The 20,050-nt window shown below is 44.1% G+C and overlaps 1 protein-coding gene across 1 annotated transcript in view; it reads left to right on the top strand.

The window, feature by feature from the left end:
- LOC115459248 (constitutive coactivator of PPAR-gamma-like protein 1 homolog) overlaps positions 1-19,777 on the top strand; it is a gene marked incomplete at its 5' end in the record, with an annotated part of 42,084 nt that extends 22,307 nt beyond the window's left edge. Inside the window, 4 exons of the mRNA XM_030189104.1 lie at positions 4,177-4,363; positions 5,927-6,065; positions 7,599-7,695; positions 19,348-19,777. Coding sequence (XP_030044964.1) covers positions 4,177-4,363; positions 5,927-6,065; positions 7,599-7,695; positions 19,348-19,659 — 735 coding nt within the window. The remainder of the gene's footprint in view (positions 1-4,176; positions 4,364-5,926; positions 6,066-7,598; positions 7,696-19,347) is intronic.
- Positions 19,778-20,050: the final 273 nt, after the last annotated feature.

The following is a 20,050-nucleotide window of genomic DNA, read 5'->3' as shown; positions in this document are numbered from 1 at the left end:
CAACCCCAACATTCTAAATGAAGCCTCAAAACCCCCTCAAAACCGGAACTGTGAGGTGCCAGAGATATCCTATTTGCCCATGCCTGGAAACCGGAAGTCAGAACTGTGACGCGTTGTGTGCCCCGCCCTCGCGTCACAACGTCATGATGACGAGGGCGGACCACACTGCAGGAAACAAACGCGATCTCCGGCGGACCACACTGCAGGAAACAAACATGCGATCTCCCCGCTGGGTGCCGAGGCTGCAAACGTGAACTACTCACGGAAACAGCATCACCTGTCAAGCATCGTGTGCCCCGCCCTCGCGTCACAACCATGACGACAAGGGCGGACCACACTTCAGGAAACAAACATGCGATCTCCCCGCTGGGTGCCGAGGCTGCAAACGTGAACTACTCACGGAAACAGCATCACCTGTCAAGCATCGTGTGCCCCGCCCTCGCGTCACAACATCATGACGACAAGGGCGGACCACACTTCAGGAAACAAACGCGATCTCCGGCGGACCACAATGCAGGAAACCAATGCGGAAACAGCATCACGGAGCGCGCAGGTGCCTCGAGGGGGGTTGGGGACAGCTGCCTCGCTGACGGTGGGTGGCGAGGTTGCAAACGCTATCTCCCCGTGCCTGCAGGGTGCTTCCGGGGCAGCTGGGTCGCTCACCATGGCTCTAGAGGCTGCAAACCCCATCTCCCTGCCCCAAAACCTTGCTAGCGCCCATTTCATCTCTCCCAGAAACGGGCCTTTTTTACTAGTATAAAATAAAATCTAAAATACCAAATACACCGTGGTCTAAAAAGCAGAGAACAATGTATTGGAAATGATATTAAAAAGGTACATCTCTAAAATGCATCTGAAATACACTGAAATATTAAGTCTTTTTACTTATGTACTTACGTACTTATGTCTTAAAAAGTTAAACATTATCTAAAATCCCCAGTGAGAGTACAGCCTACCTTTCCCAGCAAAGTAAAAAGACAGGGAAGTCTGGTGCACAGCAATAATATAGCAAACAAATCTAAAAAGAACAAAAACGGGTGGCACGTGAGGTGAAAACCATAAAATATGTAAAATAAAACATCCAATGTATAATGTCTACGTGGCAGGGGGCTTGCGTATAAAAGTCCGTCTCAGAACAACTGATTGAAAACTTCCCCCGCTTATCACACTTGGCGCTAAAACCAGTGAACCACCAACCGCTTTAGGGAAAAAAAGGGGGCAAACCAGAGAAACTGTCAGATTGTCCAGTTTTGAAAAAACAGTTAAGAATAAAAACAGTTAATATAAACCGGCGAATCACCGGTAAGGCTGACCATGGTTTTGAAAACTTACCCGGAGGTAAAGTCGGACAGATGCAGTAGCGCAGTATAGTCCAGCAGCAATTCAATATGGAGTCAAGATCCATGTCAGCGGGACACCATATATAAGTGAGTATGCATAGGTGAATACATGACATCTACTAGGAAACCAGGTGTGGACTAAAGTGGTTTTCAAAAAATAAGCGGTCATCCTACAAAGGTGCATAAGAGCCTATGCACTTGCGTGCGTCAAATCAACATTGCTGCCTGGCTAGCGTGTGCGCCTGGTGGTAACTCCAAGTTTGGCACACACCAAAAACCCGCAATAGAAAATAATTTTCTACCGCAGGGACGTTGTTCCCAGTGGTAATCGGCAGTTAGCGCACACTGGACTATTACTGTGCGGGTAACGCGTGAGCCCTTACCGCTAAGTCAGTGGGTGGCATTAAGGGCTCAGGCCGTAAATTGACGCGAGCTGGATTTAATTTTGCTTCACGTCCATTTTCTGGCCCAAAAGCCCCACCCTTTTTCCAGATGCAGTGGAGAAATGGTCCAGCACACGTCCAATACATGTGCCCACAATACTACAGGCCACTTTTTTGGCGCACCTTTGTAAAAGGACCCCATAGCTGGTTATCGAAAAGATAAAAACTGATTTATTTATTTATTTATTTATTTGTTACTTATATCCCACATTTTCCCACACATGCAGGCGCAATGTGGCTTACAGAGAATTACATAAGACAAACTTAACAGCTTAGGCAAGCATAGAGAAGTAAACATGGGGGAAGAAACTAACAAAGTGAACTAAGTAGGGTAAGGGACAAGGGATGTTTTAATCAACATGGTAAATTGAGGGATAAGTCTTAGCAAAGAGGAATGTCTTTAACATCTTCTTAAAAAGGGCATGGTCCACTTGAGTTTTAAGGTGGCGAGGTAACGTCAAAGTCAAGATCAGGGCCATGGGTCAACTAAAAATCGAATAAAAACTAAAATAATAATAAAAAGTGTATAAACTCAGTACAGCTTAAAACATAATTTAAAAAAAATATCTAGCACACATCAATATATATATATATATATATATATATAAATAAAATATAAAAAAGGTATGTTCATTTCACTTAAGAAACCTCATAGTGCTGTAAAAACTGCATCAATGGACGACTAAAAATATGTATACACACACTGTGAACAAAACAGATTACTTCTATACATAGAGCTAATCACAGAAAGTGACTGTATTCTATTTCAGATTTCAACCCATCCAGAGTAAGTGCCTAAGTGGAAATCACATCTCTGTTCCTCTTGTAAAAGTATTCTATGTATATTCTCACCTCTGCAGGAAGTTTTTATAACCTTAAAAACAAAAATGTTAGGTCACTAAGTGTGATTGAAAGCCTGTAACAGGTGCAGATGTGATATTGCGACTAATGCAACTCCTATGTTCTCTGTTTTTATTGCACATTTTGTCTTGCCCACATATAACTTCTGGTTTGTGGCATCCTCTATTTTAAATAAATATACAAACAAAATCCCCCAGATTTTATATAGCGTGCCTAGAGATCTGCGCCGAAATGCAAGTGAATTCTATAATAACGTGCCTAACTTAAACTAATGAGCGTTGATAGCAGCGCTTAACAAGCAATAATGAACACTAATTAGAATTTATGTTCACAATTTGCTAAGCGTATTCGGTAACAAAGTGCTCCAAACTTTTAATGTGCGCAGGTGGGGAAATGGGCATTTCGTGGGCATTCCAAAATTTATGTACATAGTTATAGAATATGGCCCAGTGTGCATAAATCTAATTTACACCACATTTTTGTGTAGTCATAGAATATGGCCCATTGCACGTAAATCTACATGCCGGGATTTATGACACGTTTTCATTGGTGTAAATGTGCGTAGTTTTAGGCGCTGAGATATCAACTAAATGTATTCTATATACCGCACCTAAATCTAGGTGCCGATTATAGAATACACTTAGTCGGCACTCGTTTCAGTGCAGATTTTTTTTTTTTAGGCGCCATATATAGAATCTCCCCCATGATCTGTCACACACAGACAGCACAAGCTGCCCCATGCAGTGGGGGCAGAACAGGCCTGCAGAAAAATTGGCTTTCACAGGTTTAAAATATTGCATTCTTTGTCCAAGTTTTGAATTTCCTGCAATTTAAAGAAGGGTACAGATCCACAAAACATAATGTAAGCTACAAAAACATGCAGCAGAACTTAAGCTGGAAAGAGTAAAACATCAAGGAAAAATTCCCACGGGGTTGTCCCTCCTCTTCACAACCCCATCCCAGTTTAGAAGTGTAAGAAATCAAAGCCTTTGTCAAAGATGTATCACAGAATTGTGCCTGCAAACTGACTTTTGCAGGCTCTTTGCATATTATTTACCCTACACTTCTCCATTCTTTAAATCTGGCCTTTATTCTCTTAACTGCTTTTATTTCTTCTGTATTGAGAGAGGTTCAATTATTTGTCTTTCTAAATCAAAGTTCAAGGTGAATACTATTCACACAAGTTATTTCCCTGTCAAATTGGACTAAGAATCTAAAGTTGTACCTGAGGCAGTGAAGGGTGAAGTGATTTCCCCAAGGTCATAAAGAAAGTCATTGGCAGAAGCAGGATTTGAACCCTGGTTTCCCTGTTTTTACTCTAACCAGTAGGCTAGCCTGCTACTCTTTTCAAACTTTTAACAAAATTAATGGAGGAGGCAACAAAAGCCAAAAATGTTATTAATATAACTGGTTAAATGTTTTTGTTGTAATTCCAGCTTTAGGCTATGAAGATCACCTCCCATATACTAACATGAAGACATTTTAAAGAATATGAGGCCTGTTTTCATAATCATGCATTTTTTCTGGTCTAGGCTGAGCAGGCTGCCAAGGTTGAAAAAATGCGCCAGAGCATCCTGGAAGGGTTACATTTCTCAAGACAGAATCATCCGCTTCCCTTCCCCCCTCCACCTGCTATGCCTTTCTATCCAGCTGCTATGTATCCTCGACCCTTTGGGCCCATGCCCCCACCTCAGGGCAGGGGAGAGGTTTTCCTGGTAGGTGTATATTTTAAGAATTGTTAGTTAACATATGTATTTGTTTTAGTCTGTTTAATTATGAAAGCTTATATTCCTTTAATCCAAAATATATTTAAGAGTGTAGTACAATTAAAATAAATACATAAAATAAATAAGACAAAATTTCATATATATTAGCAATAAAATACCATATCCAATTATAAAAGGGAGGCTGAGACAAAACATTCTATAATGGCAATTTTCCAAAACTCCCAACACTTATCACTAAACATTGAACCAAACTAAAATACAGTCATCATCCCATATGAAAATTTTCTTTAATAAAATCACTTATATGACATGCAGACATGCCAAAATGCAATACATAACCTAAGTTTATAGCCCTAGTAAAACAAAATGAAATTCAACAAGCTGTAATAAAAGCTTCATATTTAGCGCAAATAATCCCAGAGTATACCAGCATACGTAACATAAAATTAATCTGTATATTTGACTAGTTCTGTTCTAGTTAGTGTAGCCCAATTTTCTTCATTATTCAGTGATGGCATGCTGACCAAAATGAGTTTCTTTACTATAACTGCGGGTTCTGTATTTTGTGAGCTTGGGGAGGTGGCAGCAGGGCCTTCATTTACTAGGCATGCAGATTTCCTGTATTAAACCCCTTTAGTGTCCAATGTTCCCATCAATCTGTTCCCATATGGCTTATTACGGGAACATTGGACACTAAAGTGTTAAAATAACTTTCTGTTTCATGTACCATTGTGTTACTGTTTTCTGTAATGTCACCTCATTTTACTTTGGTGTCAATTCACAAATCCAGTTTAAAGAAAGGGGGGGGGGGCAGTAAAGGGATGTTAATTTGTTTCAAGCACAAGCTCAAGGCTGACAAAACAAGTCCATTAGTGATGCCTCAGAACTGACCCCAAATCAATGACAAAAGATGGAAACAAAGGAAAGTATACATTGCACATCTGCTTATTGTGATGTCAGTTATTGGCTTCAGTAACACAGATCACATTTTGTCATGTGTTGACCTTGCACACACTTGGGCTGTGTTCTAGTATCAGAGAAGACCACACATTCCATTATTTACACCATTGTCTTAAAGCAGCACAGTAAATTGTTTTCATACCTGTATACCATGCACCTCAAGATATATACTAGTAAAGAGTGGATTAAATATGTGCACCCTGTAAACTTAAATGACGAGTTGCAAATAATATATTTATGGTGAGTATTTTAAATAAATTATTAGATACTGATTCAACATAATCTTTAATTAAAATATGAAAAATGCCAGCATATGTGATAGGAATTTTAATATTAATACCATATAACAAACTAACTTCTGATACTAATGAGTGAAGTTTGCTGGAAATCAAAAAACAATGACCAATTAAAATGGAAAATCTTGACATTTAGATGTTTGACTAAAGGGATCACATTCATTTTAAAGTTTTGAATCTTTGTTTACTTGCACATCAGACCAAAAATATCATTTTTTTGTCAGTGGATAAATTTTGAATGCAAGAGACGTTAGGTTAGATTATAAAGGATAACTGCATGTCTTCCTGCTGTTGCATAGGAGTACAGCCTATTCCCTCTCAGGGAGGGAAGTTAGAAATAGCTGGTACTGTAGTTGGCCACTGGGCTGGAAGCAGACGAGGTCGAGGGCGAGGACCTTTCCCTTTACAAGTAGTGTCTGTCGGAGGGCCAACAAGAGGGTAAGTATAGTTAATGTATGCAGCATAAATGATTGCTATACTATAAAGTCCATTAGAATGGATGTCAGTCAGTATTTTATTGAGGCCTTAAAATGTATTAAGGGGGTATCAGGTTAAAGCACCTTTTAAGGTGCCTATATGGAGCTTATTTTATAAAGACAAGTAGGTGCATATTTGTCTTTATAAAATAATAGCATATTTAGTAGGTGTAGGTCTTCTTCTTTGCCAGATGGCATGTGAGTGATGTCATCAAATGGAGCCCTCGCACGGGAGCCACTCACCAGCTTCTTTATTCAGAGGTTTTGGGAGTGTTGCACCACACATATGCATGTTTTCTCACATGCCGCTTTCACAGGACATAGCCAATTACTTTTCTGTGGAGCATAATGGTCGTACTGGTCTGATGCTTCCTGTCAGCTTATGTTAAATTGAACTTTGCTCAAAGCAGAGAACAACAGAGCATCAATCAGGTATACTGAAGCCAGTAGTGGGGTTTTTCCCCCCAGTTACCTGTTTCTGATTACTAAAGATTAAGGTATGCTGAAAAATGGTCTGTGGTAGTGTAGGTGCGTGTTTTGGGTCCGCACAGAATCATTTTTCAGCGCACCTGCAAAAAATGCCTTTTTAAACATTTTTGCCGAAAATAGAATTGCGGCAAAATGAAAATTGCTGCACATCCATTTTGGGTCTGAGACCTTACCACCAGCTATTGACCTAGTGGTAAAGTCTCATGCAGTAACCAGGCGGTAATGATATATGCGCATCAAATGCCACTTGGCACGCATCCGATACATGCATCAAAAAAAAAACATTTATCCGACGCGCGCCAAAAATGAAATTACCACAAGAGCCACGCGGTAGCTGGGTGGTAACTCCATTTTGGCGCACTCTGGGTGCATGTAGACACTTACGCGGCTTAGTAAAATGACCCCTAATATTGTTTCAGTCTAGATCTGTCCTTATTGCACAAGCCCATTACGGTAGTAAAGGAGAATAATGACTGAACCTACAAGATGATTTTGCCTCTTGGATAGAGCAATGATCTGGACTCCCCCCCATCATTCAGGCCTACCAACTGGCCCTACACTAACTTCACCCTAAAACATAATCTGATTTGTACATTATGCACATCATATTTCATGTATTTATTGCTAAAAATGCACCTAATCTATGCAAATACCTCATATGTCTTAGTGGATGTCATTGGATGACTTTTTTGCAAATTATTTATGCTGATAGCACTCAAAACATTGAATAGTCTGCTCTTTGGGGTACTAATCTGGTAATTGTGTGCCTTTCCTTGTATAGTGTGGAGTTTAGTGATGTTGCTTATACTTTAAAGCAACATGAATATGAAATTTTTTTTAACATTCTTTTGCTAGATTAGAGGCTTGTAGAATTGATGAGAATGTGCCAATTTCCAGAAATCTCTAACCAAATTTCCAGGATAACTTGAGAACTAAAGTATTTAAATCATATGTAAAAAAATTTAATATTTGCCTCAAAAATCACATTCATTTTTCCCCGTTGTAGGCGACCTCGAGGAGTTATTTCCACCCCAGTCATAAGGACCTTTGGTAGAGGTGGCAGGTACTATGGCAGAGGGTATAAGAACCAAGGAACAGTTCAGGTAAAGCAAGAATATGATAGGGGAAATTCATCAAGCAGCATTATCGCCTTCGTGCGGGCATTAGGGCCTTTGGTAAGAAGCCCATTTTATACCTTTGGGCTTCTTAGCATTTAAAGTGTATTAATTCCCTTAATGTGTGTTAAGGCTTTGATGCCTATGCGAATGCCCTAATGCTGTTTGATGAATTTCCCCCCTTAGTTCTTTGCATAGAATGTGTTGACAAATTTCATGATGTCTTTTGTGAGTTTCTTGGTGCTCTGGTCAGTGTGTATGTGGTATCCTGTTCATTCTAAATTAACTGATATTTCCATCCCTCATAGTAGGAGGAAATGTAAATATCTTTTTTTTTTTTTTTTTACTTTAAATTTTTATTGAAATGCAAATACTACATAACAGACATTAACCCATTAACACAAGTTGCCTTCAGCAGCCCATGCAGGGGCCATCGCTTACACCAGCCCGTTACAAACACCCCATACCTAATAATAACAATATATATAGCCTGAGCTCCCCCCATCTACATCTCCATTACCCCCCCCCCCCCCAACACAACAGCTGCATCCCCCTAGACTCCCTAATAACACCCTAAAGATGTCAAGGTAAGGAACAAAACCTGAATGGAACCAGGGGCTGCCAAGGCTGCGGCCCCGAGGGCCCAGGCCGTAGAGTGAATTTAATCCAAATTTGGGCAGCCTCCGCCCCCGTGAACTACAAATCAAGAATCTGCATGTGTGTAATTTTATGTATAATATTCCTTTCCCCAAAACAGAACATCCCAGTCCCCTCTGTCTCCCCGCCAACCCCAAACCCGTCCCCACTCCCCCCCTCTATATCCCCCCTTCCCCTCTTCATCCCCAGAAATAAGCACCTATATACTCTTTACCCCTGCTTTTAACCAAGCCCACCCCCCCTTACATCTGAAGGTCCCCTCCCTTCTATACGCTGTAAGTTACTCCATATGTATTAATTGTCCCAATTTGTCCTTCCACTCCTCTCCAGTGTAGGAGAATTCAGAGATTTCCACCTGTGGGCTATAAGACTTTTAGCTGCCGCAAAACCCCATCGAAACCATTTACTAACTTCCCAAGATTTCCTCTCATTGTAAACCCAAAAGGCATTCCCGGGGCCCACACACCAAGGAAGTATTTGTCAATTTAACCAACCCTTTCACCACCCCTTGCCAAAAGTCCACCACCTTAGAGCATGTCCACCAGATGTGAAGAAAGGATCCCTTGTGCGTCCTGTAGGGTGAAAATAAGTAATTAGGACAATAATTATTCCCTGATAATACTTATTACAAGGTTCTTAGCTCAGTCTAGGGGATATTATATAGGAACCTTGGTGCTGGCACCCTGCCAGTGTTTTGTTCCCCGCCAAAGAACCAAAGCCACGTCACAGATAATATTTATAATTTATTATAGGTAGAAAAATAGGAACACTAATCACGTACAGTCCAGTGCATGGGCAAGAAGAGTTCTTTTTTTTGTGACCTTGGAAATGGTAACTTCCCTATCATCAAGCCGATCAATCCATAGACTGGTGGTTGTGTCCATCTACCAGCAGGTTGAGATAGAGAGCAATCTTTTGCCTCCCTATATGTGGTCATGTGCTGCCAGAAATTCCCCTGTATGTTCTCTATCTCAGCAGGTGTGTGGTCACACAGCAGCAGCTCTGGCTAGGTCTCCAAGCCTAATTGTTTAGATTTTGTTGAGTACCTGGGGTTGAGGGCTGTTCGTGAGCAAGTGCAAACCTGGTGGTGCCAGGTCCCTCCTTTTCTCCCCCCCCCGCTGGCTCCGTTAAAAAAAAAAAAAAAAATTTTTTTAAACGTTCAAAAAGGACGTCCATTTGCAGCTGCTCACTGGAACAAGTCGTCGCTGCTCGGAGCAAGAAGCAGGTAATTTTTACCTTTTACTAGCGGGCAGGGGGTTCCCCGAACGGTCTCTCTCCACGTGGCTATGGCCTTGGATGGCAAGGGCGCGAAAAGACGCTCCCCGGAACGTGTTCGCGCGCCTAGCGGGGAAGCGGGGGGCTTGAAGGTAGAGTCGCCCTTTTTGGGCGCCCTTTCGGAGCCAGGAGAATTCACCGGTTTTTCTTCCAGCGCGGCGGCCTTTCCCGCCTTAGGCGCCCATCCCCCGCTGGCCGTCCTCCCGATCGTGACTCCTTGCAAGTCTCAGGTCAAAGCAGCTGCCGTGCGGCAGACCTTGAACAACCTGATCCGCCTGGGCGCGGTGGTCCCGGTGCCAGTAGATCAGCTTGGCAAGGGGCGCTAATCCATTTACTTTGTGGTACCAAAGAAAGAAGGCTCTGCTCGGCCTATTCTCGACCTCAAGGGAGTCAATCGGGCCTTGAAAGTTCGGCACTTCCGGATGGAGACCCTCCGCTCCGTAATAGCTGCGGTGAAAAAGGGAGAATTCCTGGCCTCCCTGGACATCAAGGAAGCTTACCTACATATTCCCATCTGGCCACTTCATCAGCGCTTTCTGCGCTTTGCAGTGCTGGGCCGACACTTCCAGTTCAGAGCCCTCCCGTTCGGGTTGGCTATGGCTCCGCGGACCTTCTCCAAAGTAATGATGGTCATCGCGGCATACCTCCGCAAGGAGGGAGTGCAAGTCCATCCCTATCTGGACGACTGGCTGATCCGAGCCCCTTCCTATGCGGAGTGCGGGAGAGCTATGGACAGGGTCATTGCTCTTCTGAGCTCCCTGGGATGGGTCATCAACTGGGAGAAAAGCTGCGCCCGACAGTCCCTGGAGTATCTGGGATTCGATTCGACACCCAAGTGGGCAGAATGTTCCTGCCGGATAACCGGAGCGTCAAGCTTCGGACCCAGGTGGACCAGTTCCTAGCCCTCCTTTACTCTTCGGGCTTGGGACTATGTGCAGCTGTTGGGCTCCATGACGGCCACGATGGAGGTAGTGCCCTGGGCCAGGGCTGATATGAGACAACTACAGCACTCTCTTCTGCGGCGGTGGACTCCAGTCTCGGAGGACTACGCCGTACGCCTTCCTTTGGATCCAGCGGTGCGAACGGTGCTGAGCTGGTGGCTGAGGCCAGGCAAGCTGTCCGCAGAAATGCCTCTTACGTCCCCGGTGTGGGTTGTCGTCACGACGGACGCCTGCTTGACGGGCTGGGGAGCCCACTGCCTGGGACGGACAGCGCAGGGGCTCTGGTCTCCTGCAGAGACAAAGTGGTCCATCAACCTCCTGGAACTCCGAGCCATTCAGTTGGTGCTTCTAGAGTTTCTCCCGGCACTGGTGCTGAGGCCTGTACGGGTCCTGTCGGACAATGCCACGGCTGTGGCCTATGTCAATCGCCAGGGAGGTACCAGGAGCGCCCCTCTAGCCAAGGAGGCCATGAAGCTAGGCCTGTGGGCGGAAGCGAATCTGGAACAACTGTCGGCGGCCCACATTGCGGGAGTCATGAATGTCAAGGCGGACTTTCTCAGTCGCCATACCTTGGATCCAGGAGAGTGGCAACTGTCTGCTCGGGCGTTCTTGGATATCACGAAACGCTAGGGCCGGCCGAGCCTGGATCTGATGGCGTCCTCGGCCAATTGCCAAGTGCCGCGTTTTTTTCAGCAGAGGACGGGACCCTCGATCTCTGGGAGTCGATGCTGTTCTCCAGCAGTGGCCGGCACAGGAGCTTCTCTACGTGTTCCCGCCCTGGCCCATGATGGGCAGGGTGGTAGACTGGGTGGCAAAGCATCCGGGCCGGGTGATCCTGGTGGGTCCGGATTGGCCCAGACGTCCCTGGTATGCAGACTTAGTCAGACTCTCGGTGGGCGGCCCTCTGCGGCTGCCAGCGGACCGGGGCCTCTTATACCAGGGTCCCGTGGTGATGGAGGATCCCTCCCCCTTTGGTCTTACGGCCTGGCTCTTGAGCGGAAGCGGCTGAGGAAGAAGGGATTCTCAGACAAGGTCATTGCCACTATGCTGAGAGCGAGGAAGCGCTCTACTTCTACCACCTACGCCAGGGTTTGGCGTACCTTTGCGTCGTGGTGCGAGGCAGGCTCTGTATCGCCTTTCACGGCTCCAATTTCTTCAGTGTTGGCGTTCCTGCAAGAGGGGCTGGAGAAAGGCCTGTCGCTCAGTTCACTGAAAGTCCAGGTGGCGGATCTAGCTTGCTTCAGGAGTCGCCTGACGGGGGCTTCCCTGGCTTCATAGCCAGATGTGGTACGCTTTCTCAAAGGAGTTAATCACCTGTGCCCCCCTTTGCACTCGATAGTGCCTACGTGGAATCTCAATCTGGTACTACAGACCTTGCAGAAGCTGCCCTTCGAGCCCTTGCCAAGGGCATCGCTGAAGGACCTGACGCTGAAAGCGGTCTTCCTGGTGGCTATCACATCAGCCAGAAGAGTTTCCGAGCTCCACTCTCTCGTGTAGAGAGCCGTTCCTGCGATTCACTGAGGCAGGAGTATCAATTCGCCCAGTGCCCTCCTTCCTGCCCAAGATTGTTTCTCGATTCCATGTGAATCAGCAGCTTACCTACCCTCCTTTCGTAGGGAGATTACCCAGAGGAGTACCCTGCGCTCAAATACCTGGATGTTAGACGGGTCATCATCAGATACTTGGAAGTGACCAGTGATTTCCGGAAGTCGGATCACCTGTTCGTGCTGTTCGCAGGCCCTCGTAAGGGTCTGCAGGCATCTAAGCCTACAGTGGCATGTTGGGTCAAGGAGACGATCACGGCAGCTTATGTGATGGCAGGGAAGATTTCCGCCTATTCAGCTAAAGGCATACTCTACTAGAGCACAAGCAGCCTCGATGGCGGAGTCCAGATCTGTCTCCTTGGAAGAGATTTGCAGAGCGGCTACTTGGTCGTCGGCTCATACCTTCTCACGACATTACCGCTTGGATGTGGCTGCTCGGGCCGAGGCCCAGTTTGGGGCTTCAGTGTTGCGTTCAGGGATTTCCATGTCCCGCCCTGGGTGAGTACTGCTTCGGTACATCCCACCAGTCGATGGATTGATCGGCTTGATGATAGGGAAGGTAAAATTATGTAATCATACCTGATAATTTTCTTTCCCTTAATTATAGCCGATCAATCCATAGCCCCTCCCAGATATCTGTATTGTTTTGTGTTCTGGTTATATTCAGGTTCAAGTTCAGTATTCATTTCCTGTTCACGAGGACGTCGTGCTCAAGTTCTTCCAATTGAAGTCTCTTCGAGTTGAGACGATTTTGTGTTACAGTGAGCTGCTGCTTCCTCACCCCCCGTTCGGCGGTGGCTGGATTAATACTAAATTATGCCAGCGCTCCCTCCCGCTTCGTGCGGCTGTAGGGTAGCGTTGTATCCCTCCGCTTCGGCGGTGTTAGGGTAAGCCAACTCCTCCCGTGGTTGCGGTAGCAGGATAAGCCAGTCCCCCCCGCGTCGGCGGTGTGGTTTCCCGCCCACCGCCCCGGCGGTGGTGCGCTGGAATATTTCCCCTCCCCCTCTTCGGCGGTGGTGAGCTGGGCAGAGTGTCTCTTGTGGGTGTAATTCTCTAAGTGCTGAGTCCTGCGGATGGAGCTTTGATATCGACATACTGGGGAATTTCCGGCAGCACATGACCACGTATAGGGAGGCAAAAGATTGCTCTCTATCTCCACCTGCTGGTAGATGGACACAACCACCAGTCTATGGATTGATCGGCTATGATTAAGGGAAAGAAAATGATCAGGTATGATACATAATTTTACCTTCTGATGCCATGGCTCTGCCTCCCTTCTCAGCTTCTCAGAGATAGAAGGGGATGGTTGGAACACAGAATGTCCTTGGCTTCAGCAAGCCTTTCAGTGATGTTCCACAAGCTGAAGCTGGATCTTGCTGACACAGAGATGTGCAGGTCAGAGGATTGCAGCAGCCATCTTATTGTACAAATGTCATAGGCGTGTATAGGCCAAGACCAGCTCAGGCTAGATCACAGGGAAATACCCCTACAGTCCCGCAAACCTCCAACATCTGTCCGACGTTCCCAGATACTTTTCTGCAACCTTTCAGGTGTATAGTACCATCTAGTGAGAACTTATATGCATTCTCTTGTACCAAGACACACACCGATGCTTTTATATACCCTCTCGACAAATAGTCCTCCCATTCCTGTCATTAAATTTACAACCCAAATCTACTTCCCATACCCCTTGAAACCCAAATGATCTAGGGTCACTTCCCCGGAAGAATCTATAAAGCACTGATATAGGTCTGGGAACCCGTCTCAGAATTATCCACAAATTTTCTAAACACTCCCTCTCTTGAGATTTATCTCCCTCCATCCCATTGCCCCTACAAAATGTTGGACCTGCACATAAGCAAACTATCCCCCTCTGTCAACCATACTGGAACTCAGCATCTCAAAACTCAAAACATTTGGCAGCGTAGATACCTCACCCACCTACCCCCATCTCCTCCTAACTTCCCTCCACACTCCTATCAAGTGTTTCACATACGGAGTATACCACCCTCAGATAACCCCTGAAGTCCACATGTAAGAATGAAGCTCCCTACGATAGCTGTAGGACCTTTTCATCTGACTTCCGGGCTTCATATTCTCACTCTCCCAGTCCATAAGCATCCGTACCTGGGCCGCATAATTCAGTATTGGGAACCGCCCTGCCTCTCCTCTCAGGTGCCCCCCCTACATAACCCCGGCTCCCTAATCTAGGGTGTTTCCCATTCCAAATAAACTGTGTTACCAATCCCTGTATCTGTTTAATTGTTCCTCTAGGGAGTTCCACCGGTAAAGCCTGAAACAGAAAAGCAACTGTGGCAGAACATTCACCTTGATCACTGCCATACGTACCCACCAAGACAGCCACCAACCCCTCCAGCGAGACAACTCAGACCTGATTTGACCCACGATTCTTGCCATAATTAATACTGCTCACCCTATTGAGGTCACAACGGAACTTGAATCCCAAGATACCGGAATTTACTTTTTTGCCCATTTAAAGGGAAATCTCCCGCCCAGTCTTATTGCCCTCCTCTGGGGGTAACGATACTCCCAATATCTCGCTTTTATCCTATTGACCCTTGAACCCCGCACACACCTCAAACTAGTCCAAAATCTCAATATCAGAAAGGGGCGTTCGAATATCCAAAGATTCAGGGGGAGGTGGGGGGTTGGAAGTATATGGATAAGGAGATAGGGGATGTTTTTTGAAATAGTACAGAGAATTGTATAGAGCAGAGGGGGGCGATAGGAGGGTTGGACCCAGTATTGGACAGGATCCCCCTGCAGCAGTTGGACGAGGAGGAGAAGGCTAGAATTGGGGAGCCTATTAGATTGGGAGAGGTACAGGGTGTGATCAAGAGGTTGCCAAATGGGGAAAGCCCCTGAATTGGACGGACATTCAGGGAAATTTTATAAATGTATGTAGATGATGTGAGTGATTTATTAGTGAGGGTGGGAAATGGAGTCTTGGAGGGGTGGGGCTTCCCAGGTCTATGTCTGAGGCAGTGGTGGTGGTTATCCCCAAGTTAGGGAAAGACCCAACGAGTTGTGGATCATATAGGCCCATTTCGTTATTGAATGTGAATGCGAAGATAGTGGCGAAGGTGCTGGCTAACAGGCGGCTGGCTAGAGTGTTGCTCAGATTAGTGAATGCGGACCAGGCGGGATTTATTCCCAGAAGGCAGGTGGGGGATAATATTCGGCGCAATTTGCATTTGATATGGGAAGCGCAGAGGAGAGGTAGGGGGATGATATTGTTGGCCATAGATGCGGAAAAGGCCTTTGATAGGGTTAGTTATGGATTCTTCTGCGGGCTGTGGTGGAACGTATGGGCATGGGGGGAGAATTTCTGTAAGTGGCTGGCAGCCCTATTGATAGTCCAAGGGCTTGTCTTAGGATAAACGGGGGATATACGAGCTTCTTTCCCATTGGGAAATGTAAATATCTTATTAATATAACGACTTCTGTAATTTGGGGGTTTTCTTACCTAGGTGCCTCACAAGTGATGGCTCTTCAGTAGTACGTCTCTTTTGCTAGATTGAGTTCAGCCCAGTTTAGGGTCAAAGTGAAGCCTAATAAAAATCCTCAGAACCTTTTCAATATCCTTGAATCCTCAAAGCATCTGAATATATTGGAATCCTGTTCCTCAAAAGGGCCAATAACGTTAAGCAGTACTAAGACCAGTGGTTCAATAGCCCAGTATCCTGGTTTTTGACAGTGGCCAATCCAGGTCACAAGTACCGGTCAGAAACCCAAATGGTAGCTAGATTCCATACTACCAATCTTTATTTTTATGGAAGCATTTATATTTTTATTTTATTTGCAATAAATACACAAACTACCCAACCAAAATACAAATTATTTTAAGCGAACCATACACCTGTAGCCTGTCTGCCTTCCTGAATATATGTAAACCACTTTGAATGTACCTCAGAAAGGCAGTATATCAAGTCCCATTTCCCTTTCCCTCCACCCGTTCTTAATTAACTAATTTATTGAGGTATGCCCATTCTTTATGCCTAAGCAGCTTTTGGCTCAGCTAGGTTGAAGGCTACATACACCTTAGGTAGGCAGCACACACATTGATAGAGATTTGTTTTAGGGTATCCAAAAGTTTACGCCTACTCATTTGGGCTTGTGGCTCAGGTCGAGACAGATTTTATGTTATAATGCAAGCTTGTCTGAGTTCAATTCTCGATGCCTGCAAACAGACTAGGTTTTCAGGATTCCCTATTGAACATTTATGAGAAGGATTTGCATGCCCACAACATCCATGTAATGCATATAGGGATATACGGGAAACTTAGTTTGCTCGCAGCCCACGAGGACTGAACTTGTTCAGGACTGTTATAGTGCCAGGGAGGCTTTGTTTATATCTGCTATGGTTTTTTGCCCCTATTTTTAAGTCCTCCAATGTGGCCTAGCTATTGCAATGGCATTTGTTGGCAAGGGGCCATAGACTTGGCTTTTTCAGAAACCCAATAGATTCTCACACCAACTTTGATGAGCAGATGATACTGATTATCAATAACCAGTGCTTATAAAATTAATGTTTCTTTTTTCAGTTGTGTCCCTATTTTTTGTGTTCCCATAGGAAGGTTAATGTAATGTTTCTTAGACTGTTCCTGGAGTATCCTGTAGCCAGTCGAGTTTTCAGGATGGCTACAATGTAATATGTAGTGTGTACATATCACTGTCTTGGCTATTCATTGTGACTATCCTGAAAACTCGACTGGCTAGTTAGGGGGGAGCATTTCAGGACCAGCTTGAGAAACACAGAATTAGTGTAAAGTCTACTATGTGGTGTATAATGCCTAGTGTGATCATCTCTGATATTTCACTCCATCTTCACTTGAAAGCAGTTAACCCAAGACCTAAGCAGAGTATAGTGGGAGGTGACGTAGTCCTATAAATACAGTTATTAATGGAAGGAAAACACCAGGCACCATAACAAAGTGAGTGATTTTTCCATGCATTCTCCCTCTTGCAAGCAGAAAGTGAAATCATGCCTTACTGAAAAATATGAAAAACAAGATGAGCAATTAATTGTAACTCAGGATTTTTCATGTTGTAGTGTATATGTTTTCATTCATTTTACAGCTGTGTAAAATATATAGGCAATCCTGGTGAAATTGTATGTTTTAATGAATCCTGTGTGAACAGAAACTGACAAGTCTATACGTGATACAAATTAAATATAAAAGCAAAATAGTGAGGAGTACTCTGTTAAAATGCTGGTAATGTATGATCTAATATTTATATGACTTCTAAAAAATGTCAAACCTCCATATATCGTAACTGGTTCCCACTAACAATCCTTGTAACCACACAGTACATTCATAAAGTCCTTTTACTGCTTTTTCAATACTCTTTTTATCTTAGTGATCTCAGTTGTGCACATTGTCCAACAAATGTTATGACAATGGATTTTGCACACAGATCTTCATCAGTTCACTATATTACCGATTTTTTTTCTTTTGACTCAATCTTAGATTATTGCTATTAAATACTCATCTTATTCGGATATATCGGGCCAGGGGTTGATGTTAATGTCCGACATGCATGTTTCGCCCTCTCCTAGGCTGTCTCAAGGACTGACCCCTACAAAGAATAAAAATAAGTAAACATACCACCCATCCTTATGCGGTGCGTCGATAGAGTTAATACTTATTTTTAATACTCATGCCGACTAACAACAACATTCTTCCCCTCAATCTTACCCATTGCCGTCTTAGCATCAGCTTTGCTTAAATAATTACAGGGTTGGTGTCCTTGCAAAGATGGCGGCGGCGTGTTAGTGCCTATCTTTAATAGTTTAATCTACCTGGCGTCACACCACTACGTCATCAGGCCCCTTAATGGAAGCAACTACCATAGTTCGCATAAACGATGCCCACCTCTAATTCAGCATTTAAGTCGGTGGGCATAACTGACTGTAATGTAAAGATATACCATTGCTCTCTGAAATTTAATACCCTGCTTATTGATCCCCCTTCAATACCTACATGTACCTGTTCCAGAATTCTCCACCTGATATCATCCACCCGATGTTCTTTTGAATCCAGTGCTCTACTAATGGAGCCTGGATATTATTAGCGACAATGCGGGATTTGTGTTCCGTCAGTCTAAATCTTAATAGGTCGGGACTCCTCCCGACATATATCAACTTGCAAGGACATTCAATCGCGTATATTACATTCCTCGTGTCACAATCTGTTTTATTTCGGGCCCTAATCTTTCTACCATTAGGGGCAGACCACTCTATCCTCATTATCGCCAACCTGCACCATTGGCACCTATCACATGTATTATGTTCTCCCTCAACGCCCCTATCCCTGGGTTCTCAAAACTTATTCGGTGCTAGCCACTCCCCTATAGCTTTGCCTCGAGTGTAAGATATCAATGGTAGTTCCTGGAAACAGGGATATAGTTGGACCACATACCAGTGGGATTTTATCATCTGGACCACTTTCTGGGCCATCTCTGTGAACGGAGTACACATGTTAGAAGGTCTTGATTATCTATATTCTTTTCATTAAGCAACAATGGTCTTTGTGCGAAACGTGCTCTCAGATACGCTTTTTTGACAGCTGACTTCGGGTAGCCCCTTTCAAGGAACCTTTCTTGTAAATCTTTAGAGTGTTTCTTGAATTCTTGTATACTCGAGCAGATTCGTCTAGCCTGCAAAAACTGACTAATGGGCAGACTATATTTTAGCTGGTACGGGTGAAAGCTACCAAACTGCAATAACGTATTCCGGCTAATAGGTTCCGATATAGGGTCGTTGATAAAGTATGTCCAACATTTGTTGGACAATGTGCACAACTGAGGTCACTATGATAAAAAGAGTATTGAAAAAGCAGTAAAAGGACTTTATGAATGTACTGTGTGGTTACAATGATTTGTTAGTGGGAACCAGTTACGATATATGGAGGTTTGAGTCTTGAGGGCCCACGAGTGAATGAGTTAACAACTGGCCAGTGAGAGTGGTAGTTATTCTAAAAATGTCAACCATATATTTCCTCAACATCAGCATATAGTATAATCACAGGACAAAAACTTCATCTTTATTCCTTAATTTCAAATGTTTTAATGTTTATCAGAAAACAAACCAAAATAGTTATGCATGCACATCCATGTTCCCAACATCATTGCCACCTAACCAGTAATCTTGTATCTTCATTGTACAATGTTGAATTTATAAAATTTATCATTTTCAATAGGCCAAGCCTCCTTATGCTACTTCAGCAGAAGAAGTGGCCAAAGAACTTAAGACACAATCAGAAGACTCAAAATCCTCAGCTGTGTCTTCAGATGGATCCCTGGCTGAGAATGGGGTGGTAAGCGAAGAGAAGTCAGCATCCCAAATGAACGGCAAACCAGGAAACGGCAGGGCTTCCAAGCCATCGGAGAGTGCCTTGAGTAATGACTCTAAAATGTGCAATACAAATCCTCACTTAAATGCACTAAATGCAGACAGCGTTTGCCTTAAAGATGACACTCTTGAGGCTGTTGTCTTAAAAAAAGAAGAGTAAACTTATTTTTATAGAGGGTGAAGGATGTTGGAAGGTTCAGGGTTAGGAATATCTGGAAAGAAAGAGAGCCTACAGTTATGTACATTTTTTTCCTTTCCGTAAGAGAAAAATAAGGATTTGGGAAATCGGATCCCTCTTTTTGCTGTCAAAGATTTAAAACTGTCTTTTAGTTTTTATTTTTAACCAGTGTTAGTCAAAATGCTACAATAAAACCAACCAAGATAATGAAGAGCATTTGACTCCCACACTTAAAATGAAGTCTACATAAAGCTCAAACTGGTTATGACAAAAGCTTGGAGTTTTTCTCGAAATATAACGAAAACAAATTTTGGCAGTCTTTAAGTATATATACAGTAGCTTAAAATATATTAAATTTTAGTACTTGGCACCA

The sequence above is a fragment of the Microcaecilia unicolor genome, unplaced genomic scaffold (assembly GCF_901765095.1).
Source record: "Microcaecilia unicolor unplaced genomic scaffold, aMicUni1.1, whole genome shotgun sequence".
Taxonomy (NCBI): domain Eukaryota; kingdom Metazoa; phylum Chordata; class Amphibia; order Gymnophiona; family Siphonopidae; genus Microcaecilia; species Microcaecilia unicolor.
This window is presented reverse-complemented; position numbering and strand designations above follow the sequence as displayed.